The sequence below is a fragment of the Lichenostomus cassidix genome, chromosome Z, assembly GCF_008360975.1.
Source record: "Lichenostomus cassidix isolate B80296 chromosome Z, HeHo_3.0, whole genome shotgun sequence".
NCBI lineage: Eukaryota > Metazoa > Chordata > Aves > Passeriformes > Meliphagidae > Lichenostomus > Lichenostomus cassidix.
Window position 1 is genome coordinate 7,176,219 of NC_139511.1, and position 12,017 is coordinate 7,188,235.

The 12,017-nt window shown below is 36.6% G+C and overlaps 1 protein-coding gene across 5 annotated transcripts in view; it reads right to left on the reverse strand.

Annotated features, from left to right (window-relative positions):
- The window catches only part of APC (APC regulator of Wnt signaling pathway), an 88,656-nt gene that overhangs the window by 53,451 nt on the left and 23,188 nt on the right, over positions 1-12,017 (reverse strand). For all 5 annotated transcript variants that reach the window (XM_085043494.1, XM_085043497.1, XM_085043496.1 and 2 more), the window contains exon 2: positions 3,228-3,380. In XM_085043494.1, coding sequence (XP_084899620.1) covers positions 3,228-3,362 — 135 coding nt within the window. In that variant the 5' untranslated portion in view covers positions 3,363-3,380. The remainder of the gene's footprint in view (positions 1-3,227; positions 3,381-12,017) is intronic.

The following is a 12,017-nucleotide window of genomic DNA, read 5'->3' on the forward strand; positions in this document are numbered from 1 at the left end:
AGAATAAAACTTTAAGTGCACTATACAAAAATAAAAGAGACAATGTTTTGCTCACAGACTATCACATATTCTAAAAATGGCTTTCTTACACAAGATATCATTAATTACTCATTTACTATAAAATCAAAGCACTCGAAGAGTGAGTGTGGAAATCAAGCATGATGTCACTCTTATGCTACTTCTAGAGCTCTTGAGTTTAAGTTAAATATATCTCTTTCCCCCTGGATTTTATATGGGGAAAAATGCTGGTACCAATCAGCTATGACATTGGAAAAAAAAATATATGCCATCCTTGTAGAGAAAAGTAGTTGTCTTTTACAAGAACCAGGCAGGAAAGTCTCACAAGTCTTCTACTTATGTGAGAGATGTAAATATATGCATAAAGTAGTATAGCTAACATTGGATTACTTTTTGCCTCTTCATGAATTTTATAGGTTTTAAATTTGGATAAAACTGTTCACATTTTTCTAATTTTGGCCACAGTCTGTTTTACGCAGTTACTCTTACATCTAGACACTGGCACCATTTTTCTTTATTTATGGGCCAACATTGTTATTTCATTGACCATCAAACAGCATATTTGTTGATTTAGAGAGAACATTTTATCATACCAAACTGCTGTATTTCATCTGACAGTAAGCCAATAAAAACAACTGAATTTCCCAAGTTAGTCATAATACTCTGAGGGATTTCTTTTGTTTGAACAGCTAATCCCTAGGACAACACAAATTAAAAAACAAAGTTGAGATTGTTTTGCTAATAATTTTGGCACCCCCCCCCATTATCACATTTCTCTTTGTTTGCCGATCGTGTTGTTTTCTGGTCAGCAAATGGAGCTTTCACTTTTAAATGAGATTTAGCTTTAAACAGGAAGCATTCAGACATTGTTCTTATATAGGTCAGTAGTAGTTTATAATAAATACATGTGCAAGATGAGCTCATGTTAAGCTTTTAATTCCCATATGATTACCTTACAATTCTGAAATGAAGGGATTATAAAGATGGGGCACACTTACACAATGTTTTAACACTACTACTTCCAAAATCAAAATCTTTAAATATTATCTTTAAAATGTCCCTCCTAACTACTGCCCTTCACAGATGATGAAAGAATATAAGGAAATGAGGATACAAACAGAGCAGCAGTCCAAAGAATCACTGTGACATGTCCCTGCACTGGGCCACAGACCAAAATTCACGTTGCAAGAATAGTGATGTTTGCTGTGGAACCACAGCTTGTTTTCCCCACTGCTGCTCCCCTTCTTCTGCTAATACTTTGGATTTTACTTGGCAGGATGGGTTACAAGGGCTCTGTGACACTTCTATGCTCCCAAAGGATCATTTTTTCCAAGATATTTGTGGAAATTTTTTACCACATATGTGGTAGCCAAAGGGCTTTCAATCTTGACTGCTCTAGCTCTGCTAATGACTTTACTTGTAATTATCCCTAATTATGTCACTGGAACCATACAAACCATGCAGCTTCTTTCAATGCAACAAAGCCACCACATACCTTCTCCAAATGCCTGCAAAACTAAAATTATCTCCCAGTTTAAGAGAATCCTGCAATGACCCCCATCAAACTTCACCCACAAACTCCCATCTGACGCCAAGATCATTCCCACACTATTCTTCAGGTTTGAGCCAAGTCAAAACTATGTGACTATTTCCAATGAAAAGAGTCTGAAACAAACAAGAGAAGGACAGAACTTCTTGGTGTAGGTGCAGGAGCAAAAATGTCTGAGGAACCTGTGATTTCTTAATAGAACAGGGATTTAATAAAAATTTTAAAAATCAAATTAATCTGAACAATCTCTCCTCCACCTATCCCCCAAAGTGAAACAAAACATACTGAGTTTGATATTTGAGTTGGGGGTGTTTTGGGTTACATTCCTTAGATCTAGAAGGGATTTTCAGGACAGAAAACAATGACACCTCTACTCTGGGTAGGTTCATAAGCACAGAGGAGTGCAATAGAGCCACTTTGTTTGGTGGTCTGCCAGATTTAAACAAAGAACATAAAGCCATTCTACATCCTAAATTAACGCCCTAGAGACCAGCTTGTACAGCTGGACTGTCTCTAAGTCACTGGAAATTTAATTATCTGCACAAAAGCTTGTAAAACCTCAAACAAACAGCCAAAATCCAAAACACCTGTAGGTGGATGAAGAAGAGCAAAGAAAGACATTTTTACTCTTCTTTTGTAAAACTATGAAGAAGATAATCTGTCCTGTTCTTCCTTTCCTTATTTTAGAATGCAATGACAGAGAGTGGAGGGGAGTTACTGACAATTTGTTGCAATATTGTCATAAGAAATATTTAAAATTGTTATATTAATCAAATTACCATATTTTAAAAATGAAATATTAGCGGTAAAGGAACAGTAAGTCTGTGATATGAAGATTTCGAAGCAGGGAGAAGGAGAAAAATATGTTATTTGATATTAGAATGTGCCTACCCTATATAGGATTATACACAGAAATAACAACAATTTCTGAGCCCTTTTAACTGAGGTACCAAAACCAAACTGGTTTTGCTGGCTGCTAGCAAAAAGCAGCAGGATTTGTCAGCTTCGGAAGAGCACTGCATTAATGCAGCTCTAAGGCTTGCAAAATTCTGCCTTGTTCAGTGTCACGGATCACACAGATGCAGCTGACTATATATCTTCCTGTTGATTAAAATCCATCTAAATTCCACTTGAGCCGAGTGTTTGCTCTTGGATGGGTGGCTCTGAAGGCCTACACTTAGCCAACAAACACCAGCAGGACCAGCAGATCCAGGTGAAAAGTTTAAGTATTAATTTAGGCTTTGGGAGACATTGGAGAATGTGTGGTCTTATGGTAAAAGGAACTTCTGTTGAGATCTTAAATACTGTAACTATAGTAAACCCACACATTTTTAAAATTACCTGAAAACCTCCTGCCTTTCCCATGTTTTCAAGAGCTGAACTATACTTGCTTTGTCAACCTGTGTCAGCACTCTGGACTTCCTGCTGGGAAGTACAGCTGTGCTAAAATGGTAGTGCTGGAAGCTGTTTCTAGAAAACAGTTTTAAAATTAAGAAATAATAATAATAAACCAATGTAGCTGTGGTAGCTTTCCCTTTACACAGCCTGGAAAAGGGCTTCCATAAAAATCTAAAAGCACACGAAAGTCGCTGAGCAACTCCCAGTCCGTGACACAAAGGGCAGTTACAGAAACCCCACAAGGGCACAGAGCTTGCAATACCTTCATATTGGATGCCTCGGTTTCCAGTTTTGTGAGGTGATTTGAGTTATCCTCTAGCTCTTGCCGAAGGTTGGAGTTCTCCATCTTTAATGCCTCAACTTGCTTTAACAATTGATCATATGAAGCTGCAGCCATCCTGGGCTACCATCAGCCCTTAAAAAAGTAAGAGAAAATATTAAATTCAAGCATCTTAGCAAAAAAGTCCTTCACTACCCAAAAGCATCTAACCACAAAATCATCTCTCTCTCCCATTTTACCACATAACTTTCTAAACATTTAATTTAAATCCATTAAACCAAACTGTTAATGCCTACAACTAATGCCAGTTCATGACTTTTTTTCTGTGGGCTTCCATTTGATAAGCATGATTAAGCAAATGAAAAAAGTCCATTGTTGATTGCATCAGATACTAGAGGAAGCTAGAATACATGAAAGAAAATGAATGCATCATAGAAAAGCATCCTTACTACTGGCACTTCAGCTTCAACACAGAGAAATTGCAGAAAATGGACCATATATAGTAGTTTTTGGATAGACAACAAGCATCTTCAAACATATCTAAAAGATGCTGACTGCCTACTTATTTTAGGAAATGAATGATAGTCACAGATGTTCAATGTTCCTATGAATAGCACACTCTCTGAAGGAGATGCTACATGAAAGCAAAGCAGTAAATATTGGGGAATTTTAACTGAAAAAAGCTCTACATCATCAAATGTAGTAAAGAGGTAGCTATTTTGTAAAAATATCCTTCAAGGCACAAGATTAAAACAAAAATCCTTCACAAGCAGTGGTCATACTGCACTGCAGAATTTAAAGATGAAAGGCTATTCTTGATATCAAGACATCCCATATTATTTTCAGTAACACTGTAACACAGCCCCAGAACACCATCACAACTACTCAGCCATTATAAAGGAGAAAGAAACAAGTACTTCAATTTAAATTATAAACTACAAATTGTTCCCTGCTTTCTAACCCAACAGCCACCAGAGTTGTTCATGTAACAACATAAATGAACTAAAAGACGGTTAATAAATGTTTGAAGCTTTTCAGAATTAATGCCATCAATTCCTTATTCATCAGCCATTCAAGAGAATAAAAGGAAGCCCAGAACTCCACATAACACAAGTTACCCTTCCAATGTCATTGCAGAAATTTCCCAAGTATGTGACTTGTAACTCAGAGGAAAAGAATAACAAAATTTACAGGGCAACATTCCCTTTCATCATTACTGCAGTATTTTGGAAAAAATGAAACAATTAAAAGCTCTCATTTAGCATTTTCGTTGTAACCTCTGACCAAACCTTTGACCTTACGGCTTCTGTAAGCCCTCATAAAACCAAGTTCCCTCTTCCAGATCAAACCCAACTGAATTATCCAGTCTACTAACAATTAGGTAAAATTATTCAAAAATGTTTTAGTTCCTCAGTACAAATTTTGAAAATTGTGTTTAACCTTTCTAAACTTAAACTCAACTAAATATAAGGCAGAGTGTACACCACTGAAGACAGGAACAATAACAAAAGCTGTAGTGTGTTTGATAGGAACGGTTTATTTCCTTTCCAAGCACCTGTCACCATCAAAGACAGGAGAAGGAAGACACCTGCCACTTACGAAATTGTGACTTCCATGAGTGAAAAGGATCCATAACATTTATTTTTCAAAATTTGGTCACGTTTTACTGAAGGTCTCATTTTTAGAGAAATAAGTGCAATCTGAAATAACTACTCTGCTATGTAAATTCTGGGATCTTACCATCAGACTATTTCACCTAAAAGGTTGAATCTTATCAAGGAGAGTTGTAGCAAAACCAAAACAAACACCAAAAACAAACACCAAAAAATCAGTAAGGGCAAACTGCTTTTGTTACATTTCATATGTTTTTATCTAATAAGTAACAGTTTCCATTATTATTAAGAAGCTGCTCTGTGCCAAGTATGACACACATTTTGTTTCTAGATAGAGTACCTTTTTCTCCCATTACTATAATTCATTATTAACATGAAAGGACAGGTAATGAAAAAAAATATCCAGGTTTTCCATTTCCTGTCCACATTTAGGAATTCTACTTAGAGATTTGAAATTTAGAATGATCAGCCCCGTTAACAAGATGTACACACACAACAAATAGAAAAAAATGGATGAGGGGCAGAGCTATGGTAGGAAGACATCAATTGCATCGCTCTAGTACTCAAAATACAAAACAAACTTAGATGTATTTATGCTAAATGAGTTAGGATCCTGAATGGGAGATTTGGCTTGGGTTTCCCCCCTTCTAATCTAAGTTCCTTTATTCTCACAACATGAAAGTAAGACATCACCACTAAGAGACAGTATTCTGCCTCAGTCTAGGAGTCACTTCCCGATTTATTCAAATGTCAAGCTTTGTGGGTTTTCAAATAAAAAAAGAAATAAGTTTGCTGATTACCACAACCTGGGTAACCAAAACCATTTTTTTTCTGCTAAATATATGCCCAAAGGAGAAATAAGCAACACTGTCACCACAGTTGCAATAGAGATGAACAGAAAAATTGTACACGGGTAAGGAACAGTTCAAAGACATCAAGATGACACTGGGCAGTGCTGAAAGACAAATTATTGGGCTGGAGGCAGGCTGTCAGCAAAGTTCCCCCAAAACTAGACTGTGACAGGCATTTTTAAATGTTTTGTTATTGACTTTGGCACAAGAAGTAGCATCAAAACTTGCTCCCATAAATTCAAGAGGTTGCACAAGGTCAGTGGACTCCATGTCATACACAATGAATTTAATGAGCTGAGAAATAAAGCAGTAGAAACAGGGTGAATAAAGAGCAAAGTGACATAAAGTCACTCACAAAGGAATCTCAACCTGGAGCAGTGAAGTCTCTCATTAGCCAACCTGCAGGACACTGGGTGCTGCCAGAGAGACTGGCACAAGGAGTGCAAACCCAATCCCCAGAGTTATCACACCATTTCACAAAGACATGGGTAAGAAAAGAGAATTTAAGCGGTTGCAGACAAAGATGTGATCAGGGGATGAGAGAGTATCTCATATGAGAAGAGATTTGACAAGCAAACCTTGGCAATGGAATACCAAAGTATTTCACAAAAGACACCATTATTTAATCTTAAAGTGGGGGAAACTGACACAGGTAATGTATGCCCACAGAGCAGCTTAAACTTTCTGATGCTGAACACTGTGTCACCTCTCAGGCACTTGATTTGTAGAGTGAAATCCATTACACATAAACTGTTCCATGTATGAGATAAACCCCTCAAAATTAAAATCTCCCTCTTTTCTGAAAATATATTTTTACCAACTGCCTCAAACTAGACACATCAGATCAGAGTTCAGGTCCCAAAACAACCCTTGGATTTATGCTCAAATTAAAAAAAAACCAAAAAACTTACAAATTATAAATGATTTATAAATTATGTATTATAGGTTTTTTAAACACAAAACTGTCAGAATCAACAGAAATTGACTGCACCACTGAAGCCCTTTCTTGCAGTTTCTCAGAGGTTCAATTACTTGCCTTGAGGAGAGTTAAACTCTGGACCCTCTTGGCTGGACAGGTTTCTCAGGCCACATTCAGAGCAGAATTAACAAGCCCAAGGGAAAGGAAGGAATAGCTCAGCCGTGGCTCACTAGTCTGGAGTTGTACCATTGCACATGCAAACATATTCAACGCCACTGGGGTCAGAATCAGCTGGATCAAGAATAAACAACTCTTCTTTCCCCCTGTAGGAAACCACGACAATGGGAGAGAATGGAGGAGAAGGGCAGAACTCTGACCTCCAGAATCCATTTCACGTTTTACCCAGCCCAAGGGAAAATGAATCACAAATGCAGAATAACCCACCTTTGTGAAATTCACTATTAAGCTTCAAGTCAAGCTCCGTTTTACACTCTAACTGCATTGTTTCTTCACAAAGTGGTCATCAAAGGCAATAATAGATACCGATTTCTCTAGATTTTACTACAAAAACTAAGCCTCTTGGAATACAGAAACTTTGAAATTCAATACCCTCATGTAAGAGACACCCAAAATCTAGCTGTCCTACTTCCCTGACCCATATTTCTCACCATTAAGAAGCTTCTTCTCCATCTCCTATCAAAGTAAGGTGAAATTATGACAAGAAATTTCACGCTTTACTGAATCAGCACTTTGCATGAATATACATATCAAAGAGGAATTTCAAGCTGGATATAACTCCTTTATAACTCTTTTATGCACTAAAATCAAAATTAATGAGAAGCCTAAATTTACGCAAACATATTTTTAAGATTTAGATGTGCATTTTCCTATATTAAGAAAGCTGTACAAGTAGCCACTGCCCAGACAGAAATTTACACGCACCCATTTTAGTCTCAAATCCCAAGTGATTCCAAGGAAAAAATGCAATGTTGCCTGAAAACTTAGAATATTTTAATTGATCAGAGCCTTTTTCTTTGAAATCAGTAAGCATATATACTCAATGTGCCCTGAAGAGGTTCTACTTAAGAACTCCAACAATTTGTCATATATCAAATCTCCTTATGAAAATATTTCAGACTCCCATTATTGCTTTTATCCATAAAATCCATCACTACCATTGCATTCTACTACCACCAGTAAGCAGATTTACTCCTGAGCTCTGTAACTCAGATTTTTCACAATGTTTATATTCCTAATGTTACAAAATGAATTCTACATGTAGATACAATTATCTAAATTTTATTTTTTTAAAATTATCTTTGTATCTAAATTTTGTAATCTTATCTAAACCTAAATATTGATTCTATCTAAAGTTTATGAATATCTAAAATAGAATTTAGCAAGGCTGGGAAGGACCATCAACTCTGATTTCTTTCTACATCCACAAATTCAATGCAACTCTTCAGTGCTGAGTCCAGGATCTCATCCTTGTTATTACTACTCTGTCAATTTTTGCCACTCATTCGTAGAAATGTGTCTAATGGGGAATTGTTTCTTCAAGGGCACACCACACTCAATTCAGGGAGGAAATGCTGACACTGTCACATTTTTTAAAATAGTTTATCTTAACTACCTTTAAAATCAGATTACTCTTAAGCACTAGGTCTAGGAGTTCTGGCAGTGGCTATGGCTAGCGGTGGGGTGGCCAGGAGGGCTGTGCTGTTGCCTGCCCCAGCTGTCTGCCCCACCCATCTTCGAAAGGCTCCCACCTAGGGAAGAGGGAAAGGGCTCAGCTGCTCAAGTGGCAGCTGCTAAACCACTGCAGATTACTGTCCGACTGCCAAGGTAATCTGAAATAGGTGCCAGTTTAAGCTTACTGTTCTGGGTCATTAACCACGATGCTTCAGCAGCTGCTGCACAGCTATTTCCAAAAGGGGGGCAAGGCTGACAGGAAGGGGCAAAAAATCCAGCAGAGCTGTTCCAAGGTGAGTGAGCTCCACTTTAGTAACTTCAGCCTCAAGTGCACCATTTTCACACAACTTCCTCACAAGAAAGAAGTGTGGGGGGTTCTTATTTTGAACACATCAAACCACCCCAGTTTGCATGAGTTCAGTTTCTCTGTTGACTGAATCCTGTACCGAATTTTCCATTACTTTGTTTGAAGCTAGCCTTCAGGTTTTCAACTCTAGCAAAACACCAGCACTCCAAGTGCTGTTCAAGAATTTATCAAAAATGAGTATCACTGTGTCAAGGATTGTCTTATCCATTTCAGTTTGGGCAAGCTTTCAAGATTTGCCAATCTAAAAATGTTTATCCTTCGCTGGCACTGTCTAATTCTCTCCTTCCCTACTCACTGAAAAATACTACACTGGACTCAAATCCTAAAATCCCATTATCCTGATTCTCTCCAAACAGCAAAAAAAAAGTTTCTGCCTTCACAAGCATCACACTGCACAACCATGTTATTTCCAGCCAGTGATAAGTAAGTCTGTACATTACTAAAATGGCTTTTGTTGCCAGTGTATTTGATCTTCCAATCCCCACCCAAATTTCAGAACAATCCCCAAAATGTCTAGCCAGGAGCAGCTGAAAGGGAAGCCATTTTGTTGGTTTTTCTTTGCCTGGGCTATATGGGCACACAAATATAATGAGCTGACTGGAAATGCTGTGGCTTTGAGTGTGGTTAGAGACAACCAAGAAACTACTCAGCCCAGAATAAAAATTGCCTGGGAGTGGAACAGTAGATCTGTTCATGTTCTCATTCTTTCTGCTTTAGCACACTTAGGTCATCAGAGATGGAGGAAGGAGTATGAAAAACAAACACCATGGAAAACTGCCCTTAATTAATTTTCTTTTAGCAATAAGCGCTTTGATACTAGAAAATTAACTGCAAGTTATATAACACTACTCCTTTTAATAAACTTGAAAAGGATGACGTTGAAAAAAATTGATAACAAATCACACCAAATTGTAATCTCTAGATTACATGTACTGTGAATTCCTAGGGTTTTCAACCATGTAAACAAAAAAGGCAAAGGCCACATGAAGAGCCATTATTGCTATCGGCGGTCCTAATAAAATTTGTGAAAGTGTTACTCCCTTTAAAAAAAGGCCACACAATTTCCCCTAAACCTCAGTCACAGATTTTCTTCTTAGTTTTTCTATCCACTCCTGCATAAAGGCTATCTTTGTGGACAGCAGACTAAAACACTCAAATGTTTCCATACCTGACCTTTCTAAATCCTTTTGAGTGGGGATTGGGTAAAGATGTGTTTTGTTCTTTCAGAAATTAATTAATAACTTGGCGAGAGGTTTCAGTCCATAATTATATTTTGGGATACTTCTTTAAATTCAATACTTGGCCTGTACTCACCAACCATGAACAGAAGCACCATCTGTTCGTCTTAACCAAAAGTGATAAGTGATCCATGTTCTCAGCATTCCTTAGAAGACCGTGAGGAGAAGGCATGAGAACATCATGGTCTGAACTCTTGTGTGCCTCATTACATGTCAAATATGATAAAGGTCAAGCGTGTGTTTGTGTGAGAAACAGCAATAATTTAATGTTTGGAATTTTACTAAGGAATGCTAACAATCAAAAAACCATTCTTATGAATACAAAAAGAGTAAAATCAAGAAGTCATACATTTCAGGCTATGAACTGTCAAGTTCAGCTTTTATTACACTATCAAGAAAATTCCCACTTCTTCCTTTAATTCTGGGTTGGGAAGTTCCTTAGCTGGTTAGTCATGCTGTATTCAGAATATGGCCGCGAAAATTCGAAACACGATTTGCATTTAAATACTATATTGAACACAAACCACTCCAGACATCATTTGAATCATAACTTATATTGGATCAGGAATGATTCACAAGCCTGAACACTCATCCTGCAAGATGATCATCTTTGTTATTCATGACTAATTGTGTATGCCCTCACTGCACATGACATGCTCCTGTTTACTCTCATATTTGTCGTAATCTTTTAAGGATTCAATTCTAGAAAATTTAAACTATTAAAAAGTCCAAGGCAGGTATTTCTTTTCTCAATTTACCTGAAAAAACCAAACTAAAAAAAAAAATCAACATGAAATAAATATACATAGTATAAAAATTCTATTATATATTATAAAAATAATTTATAATAATTATTTCTCTATCTTGGATGACCTATCAGGGCCTTTAGGACTCCCTTTAGCACTTCTAGGGATCAGAAAACCATTTGTCTTACAAGAAATGTAGCAGCATTTGATCACACTAATGCTGCATGAATTTTGGAAAACCATTAGTGGAAACTAGGTCTTTGCTGACAACAACTTACCGTCACAGCACGTCATTGGTAGTATAGCCTATTTTACATAGAATTTCACTACAGTGATGATAACAGAATTTGCCATATATCATCAACATAAATATTTTACCAACTAAATTAAGATGCATATTTAAATCCAACATAAGAATTTAGAGATCAAGGGAACCAATTTTAGCCGCATGCACTTCCAACTTGTGCTGTTCATCTGTTATTCATCTGATATAACAACGGCAAGATGTATGAGAACATTTATCATAATCCACCATTTATCATAACCATTTTGTATTTGAGGGATGATGTTTAGGAAAGTTTGTACTCATAAGTAATTTAAAGTATTATATTTAAAGGTGATCTTTTATTCAAGTTACCATTTTAAGAATGTGACTTGCAGAACTACTACACTTGTTCCACACAATGATACTAAGACTTTCTTTTTAAGAGTTAAAAAGATGTAAGAAGCATCACCATAATAATAATCACAATCACTACTGTCCTTTTGTCACCCTCTTTCCTTTTAGAAAAATAGGGGTCAAAACACCTCTGCAACTTCTGTTTCTTTTACCATTCAAGCAACTGTAAGGCAGACTCAAAATGCCAAAGCAGACATATCTAGGATCACATTTTGAATCCTGTTATTCCAAATGTTAAGCTCTCAAATGATGTTTCGAAATTTAGTATTATCCAACGCCTCTCTTACTGATAAGACAGGAGAAATATGATTCTAAAAATAATGATATATATATATATATAAAATGTTTTGAGGGGATGTATAAAGCAGGCATTTAAACTGAGACTTTTCTTCACCCAACCTTTTTTTGACATCACTGTATTTAACAGAACTGAGAAAGAGAAGAACATTTTACCAGTTATTTCAAGTCTCCTTAAAAATACAGAAGAGTCTGGTTCCAGGAAATGGCTTTCAGTGTATACGCTTATGTCTATTTTCAAAGAACTGTAACCTTGACAAAATACTCATAAATCTATAACCTGCATTAGATAACAGAAAAGAATTAACCGAACAGTAAAAAGACAGTGGAAAAAACACAAGAAGCATTTTCAACAGAACAAACAGCAAAG